The sequence below is a fragment of the Bos mutus genome, chromosome 17 (genome assembly GCF_027580195.1).
Source record: "Bos mutus isolate GX-2022 chromosome 17, NWIPB_WYAK_1.1, whole genome shotgun sequence".
Lineage (NCBI taxonomy): Eukaryota > Metazoa > Chordata > Mammalia > Artiodactyla > Bovidae > Bos > Bos mutus.
This window is the reverse complement of record NC_091633.1, coordinates 36,808,227-36,827,687: the sequence shown is the minus strand read 5'-3', so window position 1 is coordinate 36,827,687 and position 19,461 is coordinate 36,808,227. Positions and strand designations below refer to the sequence as shown.

The 19,461-nt window shown below is 39.3% G+C and overlaps 1 protein-coding gene across 4 annotated transcripts in view; it reads left to right on the top strand.

Moving 5' to 3' along the window:
• The window catches only part of TRPC3 (transient receptor potential cation channel subfamily C member 3), a 73,828-nt gene that overhangs the window by 24,357 nt on the left and 30,010 nt on the right, over positions 1 to 19,461 (top strand). For 2 of the 4 annotated variants that reach the window (XM_070386468.1, XM_070386471.1), the window contains exons 3-5: positions 4,128 to 4,316; positions 14,842 to 15,006; positions 17,686 to 17,902. In XM_070386468.1, coding sequence (XP_070242569.1) covers positions 4,128 to 4,316; positions 14,842 to 15,006; positions 17,686 to 17,902 — 571 coding nt within the window. The remainder of the gene's footprint in view (positions 1 to 4,127; positions 4,317 to 14,841; positions 15,007 to 17,685; positions 17,903 to 19,461) is intronic. The other 2 variants (XM_070386469.1, XM_070386470.1) reach the window with 2 other exon arrangements.

Genomic DNA, 19,461 nt, shown 5'->3' with positions numbered 1-19,461 from the left:
ATCTCATCCCTCAGACTGCCGTCACTTAGGTGCTTCAGAGAAGGTTCTCAGCCATCGTGCAGTCTTCAAAGGTCCTTGAAGAGTACAGGCAGCATGGTGCCAAAAACATATGAAGCTCATTATCCCAAGTTTGGACATTCTAGGATATAGATTTAGATAGATGAATGGAGGACAGCTTGGTGACAGGTTATTAAAGAAGTATTTTCAATGTGCAAATGCTGTCTGAAGCTATTCTGAGAAACAGAGTATTGGAGAGGCTGAGCTCCATGTTTCATCTTCCAAATGTCAGTGGCTAGGAAGCTAGCCATTTATTAAGCTGAAATTTCCTAATTCTGAATCAATGATGCACTTAAAAAAAGGCATTGTGCTTTCCCTGTGCCTCAGATTTTCCTTTTGTAAAGTAGAAAAACAATTTCAAGTTATATCACAGTAGGACAGTACTACTACTACTACTAAGTCACTTCAGTCATGTCCAACTCTGTGTGACCCCATAGACAGCAGCCCACCCAGTTCCTCCGTCCCTGGGATTCTCCAGGCAAGAACACTGGAGTGGGTTGCCATTTCCTTCTCCAATGCATGAAAGTGAAAAGTGAAAGTGAAGTCGCTCAGTCATGTCCGACTCTCAGCGACCCCATAGACTGCAGCCTTCCAGGCTCCTCCGTCCATGGGATTTTAAGGAAGAGGAAAATAAATGTAGTCCAAAAGCAAGGTAGCATTTGATAGCAGGAAAATACTCTAGGAATCATCCACCTATACAGACCTCTCATTTTACAAGTGAGAAAACAAAGACAATAGCCAACATACCATCTGCTAAGCCTAGATTTGGGTGCCTTGAGTCCCAGTTCTAGCTCTTCTATGTAACATGCTATACCTGGTAACATAGAAGCAATTCTGTAGTTGATGTGTACCAAGCACACTCAAAGCATTTAATCCTCATAGCAGCAATAATTTGCTGTGTGGTGTTAAGTTGCCCAGTCATGTCTGACTCTTTGTGACCCCTTTGACTGTAGCCCGCCAGGCTCCTCTCTTCTTGGGATTTCCTAGGCAAGAATACTGGAATGGGTTGCTATGCCCTGCTCTAGTGGATCTTCCCAACCCAGGGATTGAACCCAGGTCTCCCACACTGCAGGCAGAGTCTTTACCTGAGCCAGTAGGGAAGCCCAACAGCAATAATAGATAGGCTTATTCTCATCAGAGAGTTCTCACCTTCTGTAAGGTCACACAGCTAGGAGGTGGTAGAAGTGAAATGAAGGAAGTGAAGTGAAGTTGCTCAGTTGTGTCGGACTCTTTGCCACCCCATGGACTGTAGCCTACCAGGCTTCTCCATCCATGGGATTCTCCAGGCAAGAATACTGGAGTGGGTTGCCATTTCCTTCTCCAGGAGATCTTCCCGACCCAGGGATTGAGCCCGGGTCTCCCGCATCGTAGGCAGATGCTCTAGCATCTGAGCCACCAGGGAAGTCAGCAAGTGGTAGAACCAGTATGCAAATCCAGGAAGTCTGGTTTCAGATTTATCCTTTTAACCACTACACTGTCCTGCCTCTTTTATTATTAGGGAAAGGATCTGACAGGAGCAAACCTGCTTAGAGTTGAATTTCAGTTTTCCTGTTAAGAATAAAAAGGGATTAAACCATGAACGTTAAAAACCTGCTGAAACCTGTAGACAGGTTGTGACGAGGCCCAGGCTTCACTGTTCTTCCTCTGGCTTGAGCAGGCCTTCCGGGTTTTGAGTTTCTGCTCCGTAAAGTGGGCTGCAGACCCATCTGGTAAATTTGTGGAGGACCATGGTAATGGAAAAGTCACACAATAAAGATACTCAGGCAAAACTAAATTTAGAGAAAATCATTAGAAAATTTGGACCAGACGAAAGGTCTAAGTTGTGAAGTAGTGAGAGACAGGACCTCATGGTAGAACTGACAGAGTCAGCTGCCAGAGTTCCCTGGGAGCTCTGCATATATTGGCGAAATGGCATTCTGTAAGCCCAATAGAAGAAATCGCCATTACCTCCAGCTCTGATTATTTTCTGTATTTGGATAGCAGACTTCTTCCAGGAGGAAATGATTAAATTGTTATGAAAACAGTGTTACTGTTGCAATTTGCTACTTGTTTTTTGCTTCCTGACTGATCTTTTAGTGGATATGAAAAAAGCACAAAGCTTTCTATAATATCAGGTAATTTACAGGTTATAATTTTAAAGATAATGAGTTATTATTTGGGTATTACTGCAGAAGTGGTTTCTATGTTTTATTCCAGAAGAGAAAAAAGTCTTTTTTTTACTTCTGATCAATGGGGAATTGGCCATCCTGTGTCGTATCAAATCTTATAGAACAGTCTGAACTGCCGAGTAACAGGAGGAAATTTCATTTAAAAAATGTACTAAAAGGGGAGCTTTATATGGAAACAGACATGGATTTAATACTTCTTCTGGATGCTATAATAAAATATTTCATTAGTCTTCCAGGAATGGAAGGCAGATGGATATTTAACTGACACTCTGCATAGAAACCAGAGATTGAACATTTTATTAATTTTATCAGTTGCATGGTACCAAACTTGAATGGAAACCAAAGACTGAAGTTTTTATTCATTTTATTTGTTCCCTTTTGAGGGGAAAAGGATTAACTGCAACTCTTCTTTATCTGAATTTCTGATATCTGAAATGGAAACTATTCTAGTCTGTGTAGCCTTTAAACAGTCTTTCCTTTTCTTGTTTATTTTAGTTGGTGCGGTGATTTTTGCGCATCAAATCAAGTTAATTATTTAAGGGGAAAAATGGAAATTTTTCATGTTGTATGAAGATGATTTAAATATTTAAAGTATGATATTTGGAAACCTAGAAATTCTGCCATCCTAAATATTACCCAGTTATTAGACATGTACAGTATGTCAGGACATGTTGAAATGAGGAATTATATTTTCCTCATGTGTACCAAACTAGATTATCATCTGATTCATTTTCCTGATTTTAGTGAAAGTTGTAGAAGTGGAGCTGGGGGTTGCAGAAGTTAGGCATTTTCCTGAGAGATGGTCATTAACACCTGGATTGGAACCAATGGGCTGGAAATAGAGCTCCATTCAGAAGGTAGCAAGGAATTCTGACAAATGCCTTCTACCAGTCCATGGCACTATATAAATATGCTAATGAAATTAAAGATTCACAGATTATTTTTAGCAAGGTGTTAGTTCCAGTGGCCTGAAAAATTTTCTCTCAGGTATTGATATTCTGCAACCCTTGAGAATTCAATTATATATAATCAGACATTTCTCTCCTTCTAGTTCTACAGGACATGATAATGTGCCCTTCAGACAACAAGAAAAAAATACCCTCTGTGTTGGCACCTACCCTCCTCTTTGCTTTCACTGTAAACCATCATCCTCAATCACAACTGTATGTCAGAAACGCTGGGAGAGTGTGTTAACACATTGCTGCCCCTCATCATCAGTTTCTAATCAGGATGTCTTGGGTGGGGTCTGAGAATTTATGTTTCTAAAGGAAATGGCAACCCACTCCAGTGTTCTTGCCTGGAGAATCCCAGGGACGGGGGAGCCTGGTGGGCTGCCGTCTGTGGGGTCGCACAGAGTTGGACAGGACTGAAGTGACTTAGCAGCAGCAGCAACACATGTCCAGGTGCTACTGAGGCTGCTGGCCTGAGGACTACAGTTTGAAAAGCGCTGTCTCCAATAAGGCAATGGATAGTAAACCAGACAGGTTATTTTCATGTATAGTCAGTTTTCTATGTCAGATCGCCACTTAAGGAATTTTCATCTTAGAAATGGCTTTGTTTTGGCTTTAAGAAAACTACTGTTTATCTGTACAAGAGAGACATAACTCTCTTTGATACTTTGGCCTTTCAGCATTAAGCATTTAACCACTATTTTTTAATGAAAACCAGTCACTTGCTTGCACACCATTTTCAGAACTGTCTTATGTGTATTAGGTCCTGGCTAAGGAGGGAGGTGGAAGCAAATCCAGCTGGTATCTAACTCAACAAACCTTGCATTTACCAGGGGGCTAAAACTTCCTGCCCAGAGTTAGGTAGACTTTTTCTAATTTACAAAACCCCTGAACACTTTCCACTGAACTACAGCACATTCTCTGCATTAAACTCTAACCCTCTTGTTCTTAGAATGACTATCGGAAGCTCTCCATGCAATGCAAAGACTTCGTGGTGGGTGTGCTGGATCTTTGCAGAGACTCAGAAGAGGTAGAAGCCATTCTGAATGGAGACCTGGAATCGGCAGATCCTCTGGAGATGCACAGGCATAAAGCTTCCCTGAGTCGGGTCAAACTTGCCATCAAGTATGAAGTCAAAAAGGTGAGTGGCCTACTTTCATCCAGCTCCATATTGGAATCAACATGTAATATCAACTATGCCATAATCCTAGGAGAGGTTTTTAAATAATAAAAATAGATGTTATTGACAAAAAGATGTTTTTCCTTTATGAAATAGATTAAATGGTATCATGGTGAAGTTGTGAGTCAAGTACCCAGCTCCAATCTTTTCCACTTTTTATCCATTGTCAGATCTTGGATAAATCATAAAACTTCTTTACATTTCATTTTCCTCATATAAAAGGAGAATAATACCGCTTACCTGTATCAGGGTTTTGGTGGGATTTCAGTGGATTAAGATACGCAAAAGAACTTTGTAAACTGCTCATAGCAATGTGGTTGATGATAATAAAATCTGTTACTTGTATACATTTTTGTAAGGCACTGTTGCATATGTTCTAGTGTTAACCTTGTGACAAGCCTTTGTAATTATCCATCTCATCTATAAAATAAGTGTTTGATGATGAGACTTCTATTCTATAAGGGCATTGAGGTTCACCAGACTTAAATGACATGTCTAAGATCATACAGCTATGGAATTCTATGCAGTTGCCAAAAAAATAAAAATTATGCTTACTTTTTTACTCTGGATATTGCAGATAGAACTGTTACATGTATGTATTTGCTACTTGTGTGGGGCTTTAAATAATTCATATCAATTATAGTTATATTGTTCCACTTATAATAAAAATCTCAGCTATTCAGAATCTAATCATTTATGCATATTTTACATAACTTGAATTTTTATACTTTAAATCATGAAAAAGTAAGCTATTGTCAGGAGCAGATCTGGTTTCATGAACTGGTCAATCTGTGTATAGTGGAATCTTCTCTTGTTCCTGCAGTGTGGTGTGGTGTTTAAGAGGGCAGACCCTGGAGCTAACTTGAAAGAGTTCAAGTCCTGACTTGTCTTCTCTGTGTGACAGGACAAACCTCTTGATCAATCTAAACCTCATTCTGCTTATTGGTAGTGGAGACAACTACTATTTCAGTTATTTTAAGGATTACGTGAGCTAATACAAGTAAAGTAATTAGCACAGACATAGTGTTAATACCTGGTGATAACTCAGTAATTATTAGCTAATCACATTTCTGCATTTGAAAATTCATTCTCAGAATGATGACTCTTGAGACTGTCCTGATGGTGCAGTGGCTAAAACTTTGTGCTCCCAATTCAGGGGACCCAAGTTCAATCCCTCGTTGTTGAACTAAATCCACAACTAAAACCTGTCACAGTCAAAATAAATAAATAAGAATGATGATGCTTAAGTTCAGTTCTTAGTCATCAAAGACATTTCATGTTTATTGTGCTGGTTTGGTCCTTAGTGGTAGGTTATAGCCAATTTAAACAGAAAAGAATTGAGTGAGAAATATTAGCAGGCTCACAGAATCTTTGAGAAGTGGAAGAGCAAGATTATCTAAGCTGTGCTTGCAGAAACCTTGCCCAGAGCCAGGCCCTGAACTGACCTGGTAAGGAGGTTTCTCTGACCCAAACAGAACAATTCTGCCTCTGCTGCAGAGGGTCAGCTTCCTACCAACAGAAAGGACTTCCTGAGTCCTGCCTGTTGTAAAAGGCTCCTTCCAAATCAGAGGTATGCACACATGCCTCTGACCAGGGGAACCTAGGGCAATGTTTGCACCCTAGCAGCAGGTGAGCATGGGGAATCTGTGTGTGTGTGTGTGTGTGTGTGTGTGTACACAGTTCTACCACAATGTAGAGAACTTCCACATTGTGGTGTTCACAAAATTATAGTCAGCAATTAATGACAGATCTCCCCTCTACTTAATAAGAAGTGAAATGTGAAGATTCTCATTAAATGTTGGTGTAAAATAACTTTTCAAGAAGTTGTCAGTAAGAAGGTAATTGAATTGGCTCCACTGGCGCCTCTCAGAGCAAGCATGCTAGTTGACATTTTGCTGTACTGGAAGAAAAAGATAGCTTTGAACAAGATTGATATTAAACTGTTTTTAGAAAACTAGACATTTATTCACAGACCTTACAACAGGCATCTCTTGCCTTTAGCTCCTGAGAGGAGAGAATTGATTTCAGTTGTCACTGGTTCTTTGTCATTGCTTTCAAAGTGTCATATTAGCAGAGACAGCTCATCTACAGTTGTGCTTCTGTTAACCAAACTGTCTTCCAGAGTGAATGTCTTCTTGCATGTTAATTTTAAATGAATTGATGTGTAGGGTTACAATGTATGAGGTGTCAGTTAATGATAAATTTCCTGTCAGTTAACCACCAGAAAACAACAGCAAAATGTATCTGGAACTGAAAGGAGATTTAGGACTTTGCACATACTTCTGGTTTTGTCTATTTTATGCTATAAAATGAGTATTAGTTAAAATCTTTTATTTGGAATCTTCACCCAATAAATGTATATAAGAACTTTATTCTGGAATGCCCCACAAAGCCCCAGATCCTCTTTCTTTCTCTCCGAAGATTCCTTCATTCTTCACTCAACACTCACCCATCTCCATCTAGCAAGGAGCAAAAATACTTCCACCCACTTCTGCTACTTCCTTTTCCCATCATCTCCTTTCTAGTCCCCTAGTAAAATAACATCTTGGGTTGTAATATTCATGAACTCCACAGACTATGGCACCGAAATTGAGCATAGCTACATGCATGGCATTGGGATTTCAAAATACTGTGTTGTGAAATTTTTCCCCTTGGAATTTAATAAGCATATTTATTCAAATCAGTCCATAATTCCACCAAGGAAACCAGTTTTATATAATGCTGAATTATTTAGATCCCCTAAGAAACTCAAGATGTCTCTTCTACCATCTTTCTAATACCTGCTTCCAATTGTGATTCTGGGTCTATTGAGTTCTTTCTAAGCTCAGAGTTCCCAGGGCTTAGGTCTTCCCTAGGAATCACTATGAGTTCACCCCAGGCCCTAGAGGCTCAATGACAGTTAATCAAGAAAATGAAAACACAAAAGATCTGAATTGAAGTCTGAACATGAGTTTAACGTTTATGTGAGAAAAGATTTTTTCAGTATAAAAGCAGTAGAAAAAATAGAAAACAAAAATATAAGTTATTTGACCATATGTAAGTTAAAACCTCTATACATCAAAAAGATCATAAAAAAGGTAAAGGGCAAACTAGGAAAATTTTTTTCTATACTATAACTTAGGGGATTGATATTCTTTTTTGTTTGTTTGTTTTTAAACAGGTCATTCCTTTCCCTTTAAAAAAAAATGTTTATTTTTGGCCACACTGGGTCTTCATTGCTGCATGTAGGCTTTCTCTAGTTGCCACAAGCAGGGGCTGCTCTCTAGTTGCGGTGCTCGGGGCTCCCTTTTTGCAGAGCATCAGCTCTGGAATGCGTGGTTCAGTAGTTGTGGCATGTGGGCTTAGTTGCTCTGAGGCATGGGGGATCTTCCCAGACCTGGGACTGAACTCATGTCCTCTGCATTGGCAGGCAGATTCTTAACCAGTGGACCACCAGGGAAATCCTGGGAATGATACTCTTAATAACCAAAGTGCACAAACAAATTCATAGGGAAAATTTCCAGAGGTCTATAGAAAAATAAGCAAAAAGCTTCTATAGGTAGGTAATTCACAGAAAAGAAAATTCAAATGGCTAACAAATGTATTTAAAAATTTATTTATTTTTTTTTCAAACCCTCTAGTAATATGAGATGCATCAGTTCAGTTCAGTTCAGTTGCTCAGTCGTGTCTGACTCTGCGATCCCATGAATTGCAGCACGCCAGGCCTCCCTGTCCATCATCAACTCCCGGAGTTCACTCAAACTCACTTCCATTGAGTCAGTGATGCCATCCAGCCATCTTATCCTCTGTCGTCCCCTTCTCCTGCCTCCAATCCCTCCCAGCATCAGAGTCTTTTCCAATGAGTCAACTCTTTGCATGAGGTGGCCAAAGTACTGGAGTTTCAGCTTATGCATATTATCATATAAATACCATCTGCCCTCACTCAAATTATTAAAAAATTAAAAATTATAAAAAATTACAATTCTCAGTGCTTTTAGTGAAATGAACAATCATATAGTACTGGTGGGGGACAAACAATAAGACATTCTCTATGAGGGAGTGGATGTTGAAGATTATTCATCTCTGAGTTACTTCTGAGGGGTCTCTAAGGTAACTCAGACAACTGAAAGATAGTAAATGTTGTTACTGTTTGTAGTTACACACATTATTCTACAAAAGAGAATGGAACAGAGTGGAGGGTGAAATTTGTTGTTTTGAAAATAAGTACAAGAAAAGTAACTTTCAGGCAAAAGCATTCGTTGTTTTCCAATTAGAGTAATGGACTATTTGCCCCCCAAAAGCCCCAAGCTCTAATTATGACTGTACCTCTGTGTTCTGACTGGTGGATTAATATCAATCCATACCCACCCATAGAAATAACACCTACCTCAAGTGAGCCTTGTCTATTGTAAGGAAGACTGTGACAAAGATAAAGGATACCAGAACTTGATGGACCGTTGAATCTGGAAAATCAACCTCTTGAGAAAGAGGAGAACTTTCCTGAGTTCTTCCTCTTTCCTCCAACAGTGAGATTAGGTTTAACTATGGAAAGATCATGTAGAAAAGAGATATGCAGCAATATAGACATCTAAAATTATCCACTGTATTTGCAGAAAATGTGCAAAGAAGGTCCAGAAATTGAGCAATGCAATGAAAGAGTGGTAAATCCACTGCAGAGACTTTGGGCTGAATGTGCTGGCCGGAGCGGGAATGGGTTCTGCATGTCAGACCTCTGCCGGGTGTGTGCCTAGGCATGGAGGGGTAACAGCGGGTCTCCTGATAGCAGCATTTTGTATTTAGTAGGTTTGAAATACAGAAAACATGTGCAGTATAAGTTTTCAGTATTTTTAAAATTTTTATATTTTTGAAGCATGGTTGGTTTACAATGTTGTGCCAATCTCTACTATACAGCAGAGTTCTTCACAATTCAGAGAACTTTAAAAAGCTGAATGACCTAGTTTCTGTTCACAAGAATATTTGCTTTTAAATATTATAAACTGTGGCTCCAGCAATAAAAACAAAAACAGAGTGTTCCTACCATGTTTCTGTACAACAGTATTCCCGTGAATATAGTTCTTGGAAAAGCTAATTTGATAAAGAAGACAGTGTAATGTGGATTTTATTTAAGTTGAAACTTATCAGTTGCCCCTATTGGTGGCTCAGTTTATAATCTCTCAGTTATTTGGCAGGGAATAAAGTTTGTTCTCTATGCTCCAGTAGTTTTATTCCACTGAAAGACTGAGATTTTTCTTGTATGTCAAGCATTTTCCCTTTAAATCAGAAAACCTCAAATAAGGGTATTATTTCTGTAATGGTTTCAATTTATTGGTCCACTGAAGTTAGGAAACTGCATACAAATTTTATTCAGCTTGCTATGACTGGTGTGGCAGCACAAAGAGATTTTTTTAGGAAGTAAAACAGTTTTAAGAGATAAAGGTTTCTGCCCTATTTTGAAGTCATTGAAAACAGCAAAACTCATCTCCTAAGGGGATTAGCTTCTTTGCCTTCACTTACTACTATTATATTGGTTTTATTTTCTTTTAAAAACTGTTCCTTGTGTGCTTGTATTAGGATTTTAAATCATTGGAGGAAACTGTGTTTTCTTTCTGTGGATTAAAAGCAAACAACAGATGCCATATGGTGCTGTATTATGATCTCAATCACCGGTGTAGAAAACAAGATTATGGTTACCAGGGATAAGAGGGGGAAGGGATAAATTGGGAGATTGGGACTGACATATACACACTACTATATATTAAGTAGATATTAATAACTAATAAGAAACTGCTGCACAGGGATCTCTACTCAGTACTCTGTAATGGCCTATATGGGAAATGAACCTAAGAAAGGGCTTCCCTGGTGGCTCAGGGGTAAAGAATCTGCCTGCCAATGCAGGATACATGGGTTTGATTCCTGATCTAGAAGATCCCACATGATGCAGAACAACTAAGTCTGTATGCCACAACTAATGGGCCTGTGTTCTGGAGCCCAGGAGCCACAACTAATGGGCCTGAAGTCCTGGAGCCTGTGCTCCACATCAAGAGAAGCCACATGCAATGAGAAACCCATGCTTTGCAACTAAAGAGCAACCCTACTCACCACAACTAGTGAAAAGCCCACATGGCAACAAAGACCCAGCACAGCGAAAAAATAAATAAATAACTAAATAAAATTATTTTTTAAAAGACTCTAAAAGAAAAAATGGGTATATGTATAACGGATTAACTTTGCTATATATCTGAAATGTATGCAGCATTGTAAGTCAACTATACTCCAATAAAAGTTTTCAAAAAGAAATACAAAGGTAGAGTTAGTACTATGAGATACACCTGAATTAAGCTGAATTTTAAAGCTTAATTTTAAGCTGAATTTTAAAGTATAATAAATGCAGTACAAACAGCATGATTTTCCCTAGTATTTAACATATATTAAGTGTTTGCATTGTATTGTACAAGTTACACCAGGTCAAAGATTGATCTTTACATAAGGCCATGTGTAAAGGATTGATTTCCACCAAGTCTTTAGAGCTTTGTAAACCTTGTACAGTATAATTAATGCCATAAAGCATTTATAGATTTAAATGTAAAGATTAGCTCAAGGATGGAGAGCAAGAAGAAGGAGCCATGCTACAACATTAATATTTCTGTACTCAGGAGTTTGAGACCTAAGAAAGAAAAGCTGGACACTCACAAAAGGGAAGTGTGTCCATCAATTTCATACGAACACATGTCCAAGTGTCTTTTAACTTCATGTGGATTTTCTGTTTTACAGAAACCTGAAACTATTAAAAAAAGAAAAAAAAAGTGCGTGTTGACTTCACAAGTGTTAATCTGGTTTGATGACATTGTATTCTCCACCTGTAGATTTCTCTGAATGCACTATCCCATTCCTAAGCTGCCTGGCTGGAGTCACGGGACTGCCTTTTATTTACATCTATCCCACTTGGGATCATCCAGACCCCAAGACATTTGGACCAACATTCAAAATTAAGACTGTTTTAAATGCTGATTGTTTATCTTGGCAAGTACATGGACTCCAACTCTCTGTTCTAATAACTTTTTCACATTTATGTAGAGCTTACTGTGTACCCTAAAGCAGGGACCATTTATGACTTACTGAAACACTGATGCTCCCTTTTCATCTTCTTGAACCAAATACTGAACACCTGCCTGGCACCTATGAAGGGTTTATGATATTGTAAAGAATAAAACAAATTAATGAATGAGACAGGCATTTAAGAACTGGAGGAGATGAGGATTTTTAACACAGAAGGAGGGGTGAAGCAGGAGCATAAGGGTCCAGTAGAGTACAGGGCAGAAGTGGAAATTTGGAGAAATTCTCAGCAAGAATCTTAGGAAATTGTTACACAGACCCCCAGGAAGCCTTCAACTTTGATTATATTTCATCATGAGTTTAAATAATGGCTGCATTGGTCTTGAAATACTGTTTTCAAAAATTAGAACTTTGAAAGAGTTCTTGAATCTTGAATTTGGGAAGAAGATCTAATATATGCTTCAGATCAGATCAGATCAGTCGCTCAGTCGTGTCCGAATCTTTGCACCCCATGAATTGCAGCATGCCAGGCCTCCCTGTCCATCACCAACTCCTGGAGTTCACTGAGGCTCACGTCCATCGAGTCAGTGATGCCATCCACCCATCTCATCCTCTGTCGTCCCCTTCTCCTCCTGCCCCCAATCCCTCCCAGCATCAGAGTCTTTTCCAATGAGTCAACTCTTTGCATGAGGTGGCCAAAGTACTGGAGATTCAGCTTTAGCATCATCCCCTCCAAAGAAATCCCAGGGCTGATCTCCTTCAGAATGGACTGGTTGGATCTCCTTGCAGTCCAAGGGACTCTCAAGAGTTTTCTCCAACACCACAGTTCAAAAGCATCAATTCTTCGGCGCTCAGCCTTCTTCACAGTCCAACTCTCACATCCATACATGACCACAGGAAAAACCATAGCCTTGACTAGATGAACCTTAGAAGCTGGCAATAACCTGTGAGCCTCTGGATCTGGGATTTCTATAACTGAATTGAAAGAAACTTACAAGATAAAATGCACCCCTTTGCATTGAAGTCAACAAGCAATAAAGAAAAATTGCACCTTATTCTTAGTAGTTTCAATCTCCCCAGTCCTACTAGTTTCTGTTATTGGGGAAAAAATTCAGTTACGAATGTCAAACCTGATATTTGTAAATTCATCGTCACCACCTCTGCACAGCGTTGGCAGCTGTCATAGCAAAGTCAGTGGATCTCCCAGAGGGCGGGTGCACACTGGGAGAAAGAGGTTTTATTTTTTTTTTTCTCTCTTTGTTTTAAAATTAGAACAGCTGATTGGAAACTATACACCACTGAGTGAAGACCTGTTTATTTCCTTGTAGGTATGCTATTGATAAATATCCAAGTAACTAGAAGAATTGCCTAGAGTTACTAAAAAGCATTCAGATAATTTCCTGGAACTTGATTAGAGTTGAATGCTACGCCTAGGAGGAACCACAGCTGCTTCTTTTGCATCTCAGAATTTGCAAAAACATTTCACATTTCACATTTCACTTCCTAACAGGTTCTCTGTTGTTTATTGCATTTATATATGATAGTGATTCATTGGTTTTTGTGTTGCTAAGCACTCTTTTTTAAAAATTATCAACACTCATAGTTGAATTGTGAGTGACCCTGAATAATTCCCAAGCTTGGGCAAAGTACACCTGGCCTTTCAAAGAAAGGCATATCCAACAAATGGGCACCTTTTGACACAGGGACCTTTTTACAGAAACATTCTGCTCCCTGTATAAAGACAAGGCCTTGATGAAATCCCACTCCTTCTAAATAGATGCAGACAGATGACTTAGCGAAATCAGATGGCAAAAATAAAATAATAAAACAAAATAATAAAATAGCAGGGCTTTAATTTGCTTCTTTTTCTTTCCCGATTAAAGCTGTAGTTATAAAAGAACTGATGGAGATAAATGTTTGTATGGGTTTTTTGGACCTCTGATAGAGGAAGCCACAGAAAGAGTACAGATTACTAAAATAGGAAGAAGTGGTATTTGATGCCAGTTCCTGGAAGCATAGCAAATGTGGATTAAGCGTAATATTTGGAAATTCAATGAGTTTTTGCAGATCTTTTGCATATTTGCTATGGTAGAACATACATACACATAGGACACCTCGTGTATACATTTTTCATAGATGTAGCAGTTTAGGAGTTGCTCATGAAACAACAAATCCAGCTTCCCAGGTGGCACAGTGGTAAAGGACCTGCCTGCCAACGCAGGAGATGCAGGAGACAAAAGTTCCATCTGTGGGTGGGAAGACCCCCTGGAGGAGGAAATGGCAACCCACTTTAGTATTCTTGCCTGAATAATCTCATGGACAGAGGAGCCTGGCAGGCCACGATCCATGGGGTCGCCAAGAGTCAGACAGGACTGAGCATGCACGTGTGCATGCACAAAACAAAAACACATTTCTCGTTTAGCCATCAGTTCAGTTCAGTTCAGTTCAGTCACTCAGTCGTGTCCGACTCTTTGCGACCCCATGAATTGCAGCATGCCAGGCCTCCCTGTCCATCACCATCTCCCGGAGTTCACTCAGACTCACGTCCATCAAGTTGGTGATGCCATCCAGCCATCTCATCCTCTGTCATCCCCTTCTCCTCCTGCCCCCAATGCCTCCCAGCATCAGAGTCTTTTCCAATGAGTCAACTCTTTGCATGAGGTGGCCAAAGTACTGGAGTTTCAGTTTTAGCATCAGTCCTTCTAAAGAACACCCAGGACCGATCTTCAGAATGGACTGGTTGGATCTCCTTGCAGTCCAAGGGACTCTCAGGAGTCTTCTCCAACACCACAGTTCAAAAGCATCAATTCTTCGGCGCTCAGCTTTCTTCACAGTCCAACTCTCACACCCATACATGACCACAGGAAAAACCATAGCCTTGACTAGATAGACCTTTGTTGGCAAAGTAATGTCTCTGCTTTTGAATATGCTATCTAGGTTGGTCATAACTTTCCTTCCAAGGAGTAAGCGTCTTTTAATTTCATGGCTGCAGTCACCATCTGCAGTAATTTTGGAGCCCCCCAAAATAAAGTCTGACACTGTTTCCACTGTTTAGCCATAGGGTCCAATAAACCAAATAACGATTTTCTTTTCCATTTTGAACTGAATACAAGTAAGCTGGCAGACAGCAAGATGGGACATGTTTCCACAAAGAAAAGCATATGTCACCCATATTCCAGAAAGAAATCTGTGAATATGGAGAGTTTCGGTCAGAAAGAATTCTGATGAAGAACAACATCATTTGTGTTTCCACTTTAGTTCATGTAATAGTCCTGAAGCAAGTTTGAAAAATAGAGGGAAGGTAAAGAATATTGCCAGAACCTTCCAATGCCTATATTCTGGAAAGATATGCATTAATATCTCTAGGATACACCTGCTTTAGAGTAGCTGGACTGTTGACAATGACGTGGTAACCTACCTCTCTCTCTCCTTCTCTCCCTGTCCCGACCAACAGTTCGTGGCTCACCCCAACTGCCAGCAGCAGCTCTTGACAATCTGGTACGAGAACCTCTCAGGCCTGCGGGAACAGACGGTAGCTATCAAGTGTCTGGTGGTGCTGGTCGTGGCCTTGGGCCTTCCGTTTCTTGCCATCGGCTATTGGATCGCACCTTGCAGCAGGGTACCGGCTTTTCCACCCCTGTTTCCTCTGTGGTTGGTGTACCATGTCCTTTGAGGATGAAAAAGGAAAAAGCTTCCTGCTTAAGGCTCTTATCAGTTTTACAGCTGAATGTTAATTGACTCAAGAGCATCAATTCTGCTTTTTAATGACTGGATTAGTTCTAATAAGGGATGAAAAAGGATTTGGTCCTGGTGGGGTAGGTCCTATTCACAGGCATATAATACTTAGGCTTTTAAGATAAAAATCTCCGGCCACAATGATAGGGAGGAGGAAAAGCTGCTTCCGTGAAGGAGCAATCGTGTCCTATTTGCCGGCTTAATAAATAGTCCACCAGGCTGGCCTACAGAAGAGGAACTGCCCTACTGCGGTGGTTCCAAGAGACAGTTAACTTGAAAACTGAAAAAGCAGCGTGGGTGAACCTGTGAAAAAGAACTGAGACTGAGTGTGTGAAACATGGTTGTGAACAGTGGTATCATCCAAAGTCTTCAAGAGAGTGCATACCAGGTTCCCCAAGCCCTTTATTCCTCTAGGAGATTCAAAAAAAACGTAGAATTGGGGTCTGGGGGCTTTTGGAATTTTGTAGATTCTTTGTCTTCTTAGTTTTGTTTGAATCATTTTTGTTCATGACCTTTATCCCCCTCTCAACTTGGCCAGTATACAGTCCATTTAATTGTGCCTAAGAGATCCCTTAAACAAGATGTGGACAGGAATAGGAGTCACGCTAACAGAATCCGTGTTCGGTTAATGAAGGGCACTGCCAGGGAGAGGCAGCAGTTCTGAGATCCTTTAATCCTGTTTTTATATTCCCAAATCTGGTTTTGTTTAAATGGAGGCAGTTTCAGGCCAAATGAATCAAGGCCACTCAAGAGTGACCCTGGAAATCCGTCATCTCTCTGTCTTCCCCCACAGAGTCCTGCTTCAGGCCCATATATGTGAGAATATTCATCCATCTCACTTCATCGTTGAGCTGCCCATGTAGTTTAAGGCAGAAAGGTTGTCATTTTGATCAGTTTTGATCATTCAACTAAGTTCCTTTGTTTTGAATCATGATTCTGATAATACGAAAGACTAAAAACTTATAGATAAGGAGAGAGTGTGCATTTAAAGCAAAAATTGTATCCCACTCAAATAACTTCCCCTTTCTGGGGGAAATGAATTGGAAAGGTTGGGTTTATATGTATGTGTCTCTTAGGGCCACTCATTCAGTTAAAACGTATTGGGTTTGAAGTAGGTATCTTGAAGTCCATTCTTTTTTCTCTTAGTGCAGCTGAGGATGTGTGGACTCTGCCCAACAGAGAAAGGAAAGGAGGGAATTGAGTTGTTCCTGGAGCCCGCATTTATACCTGCCATACACCACTTATGCTGTGGTGAAAAGATGGTATAGTAAGAATTCTCCACATGTATCCCATTTTTAAGATAGGCAGACTGCTTTTTTTTTTTTTTTTCCATGTTACTTAACATTTTCAAAGATCAGCCTTTAGAAGAAAAGAGACTTGGCAGCTCCCTGCAAATCACTTTGTGCTATGGATAAACTACCCGGACATGCCCTCTCTGCAGCTGTGGAACAGCACAGTGATATGTAAATGTGCGGTTTATTTTTCTATGTCTAATATGGAAAATGTGACATTTGTCTGTGTGCATTCATGTCCAACCCCAGAAATGCTTGACATTCTTTGGTTATTTGTTGACATCAAATTAAGGTTCTGGATATACAAAAACATTTGTTTGAAGTTACAGCCTTTTAAATGTGAACCTTGGTGCTTTTTAAGGTCACACACTGAGTTGGAAAGTAGGGTCTGAGAATAGAGAACTTATTTGATGAATCTACCAAATGTACCTAATTCTTAGACTGCAGAAACCCTTGGAACAGGGGAATTATTTTTCACTTCCACTAGAACACAGAGCTCTTAAGGACATTATATCACAGGGGATTTTAAAACAGTTACCTTAAAATCATTATAAACTGAGCTTTAAAAATGCTTTTTCACTGGTCATATGATTTTCCAAAACCAGGGATGATTTTTAATTAAGTTAACCTACTTAGAGGTTTTAATTACTGGGTATCTCTCTGTTTTTTTGGATAGTAACAGATAAAATATTTATGTTGGTTATAATGTTTTTTGCCTTTTTATATAAATTGATTTAGGAATAGTTAGAAGTGAGAACAAAAATTTACTTCCATGGTAGTAAATATTTTTTCATCTTCAAAGGGTTTGTAATGTGCCACAAACACATCATAACATTTCAATTATAAATGAATGAGTCTACAAACTCATCATAACATTTCAGTTATAAAAAAAATACACATTACAAATTTGCAGTTTCTTTCCCTGGATTCTAAAAACCTTGACACTGCATAGTCTTTCACATAAAAATAAGAATAACAAGTATATGCCTTGTAATTTCCAGAAATGCATCTGTGAATGAAGTACATCCTAAGACAAATTGGATATTTAGAAACAATGAAGTTTGAAGACTTCTTATATTATTCTTAAAGGAAACATCCCCTAAAAGGAGTAATTTTCACAATGTGTAGCTCTTCAGAACAAAAGCAGAATTTTGAGTGTTCTCACTTCACTTTTTTTTTTTATCCTATGTATATAGTAGTTTTCATAAGTGGAAGCCAGATTTTCTGAAGTTAAAGGTTTTGGATTGTTTTGTTTTGTTGCCTCATTACAGCTGGGGAAAGTTCTGCGAAGTCCTTTTATGAAGTTTGTAGCACACGCTGCTTCTTTCATCATCTTCCTGGGCCTGCTTGTTTTCAATGCCTCAGACAGATTTGAAGGAATCACCACATTGCCAAACATCACTGTTATCGACTATCCCAAACAGATTTTCAGGGTGAAAACCACACAGTTCACTTGGACTGAAATGCTCATTATGGTCTGGGTTCTTGGTAAGCCTTTTATTTTGAGTATTCTAATTTCTACCAAATATAGCATCTATATCATGATTGCCATTTTCTATTTAAAATTCTATGTTATGTTATATGGTGATAACATCACCATTGTAAGATAAACAGAATAGCAAGTAATGGAATAATTTGGCAGCTTGGTGATGCTGACGGATATCCCTTACCACTAAATACAAATTTTATGAGTAACATGAGCTTAATTATAAATGCATTAATATTAATATCATATTTCAGAAATCAAACTTCGATTATTGAATAAAATGCAACTTTAAAAATGTGACTCACTGTGATGATCAAGCATTTAATTGAAATAGTTCTGCAATAACCTAGTGGCCATTAACTGATGATTAAAGAACATTTATTGCTTTCGTTTCAGAGGTTTTTTTAAGGAGAGTTTCCATTTTAGGAATGTTTGTTACTTCACCTCACAATAGCCCATTTGGGGGTTTTTTTCTTTGCTTTTTGTTGGCTGAGATGTGAGGCATGTGGGATCTTACTTTCCCGACCAGAGATTGAAGCCGTGCCCTCAGCATTGGAAGAGCCGAATCTTAACCACTACACCTCCAGAGAAGTCCCACGATAGCCCGTTTTGCACAGCAGCTATGTTAAAGTAAACATTTTAAGCAATATGATAAAAAAAAATGGAGATTGAAACCAGATTATTGATTGATCACGAATCCAAAGTCAATTTTGTGTATTATTTCACCCAGCATGTTTCTTGGTATCATCTCAATTCCTGAATTAATGGATTGCTTCTCCTCTAATTAACTTCTATGGTCTTCACCTGGATCAAGTGATTGTTTTATGAATTTTATTTTGAGCCACTACATTTCTTTTAAAAATTCTACAGTATTTTCCCCTTATGTAGTCAGGCATGCGTGTATGCTACTCATGTCTGACTCTGTGCGACCCTATGGACTGATGGGCTCCTCTGTCCATGGGATTCTCCAGGCAAGAATACTGGAATGGGTTGCCATACCTTTCTCCAGGGGATCTTCCCGACCCACGGATCAAACCCTCATCTCTTACACCTCCTGCATTGGTAGGCAGGTTCTTTACCACTGGCGCCATCTGGAAACAGTTGTTAAATTGATATATTTTGTCTTCTTCCCCCAGAACATTTTCTGCTTTCAGTTTCTTCATAATGCCCTAGGGCCTCCTGCTTAATTTTCCAAGAATTCCTCACCTTTTCAGCATTCAGCACGAAGCTGAGATGAGACGAGAGGGTAGGGGAATGAGGGAAGTGTTCCCGGATGATTGGAAAACTGTTCTTGTTAAAAGTGTATAGTAGATTTCTCAATTAAGGGCTTATTTCTCCAGTAATCACCATTATTTGGTAATTAATCATTGTCATTTTATAAAGATGAATTTTCTCCTTTCCTCCATGTGTTTCATGGGGCAAAATCATTTGATTTGAAGAGCCTTCCTTATTTCCCTCCCTCCCTTCTTCCCTACCCCCATAAGAGTAGCACCATTTCTGGTGCCACATTTAGAACTATATTTCACCAAAATCTAACTTGGTGGAGTGAATCATTCCTTTA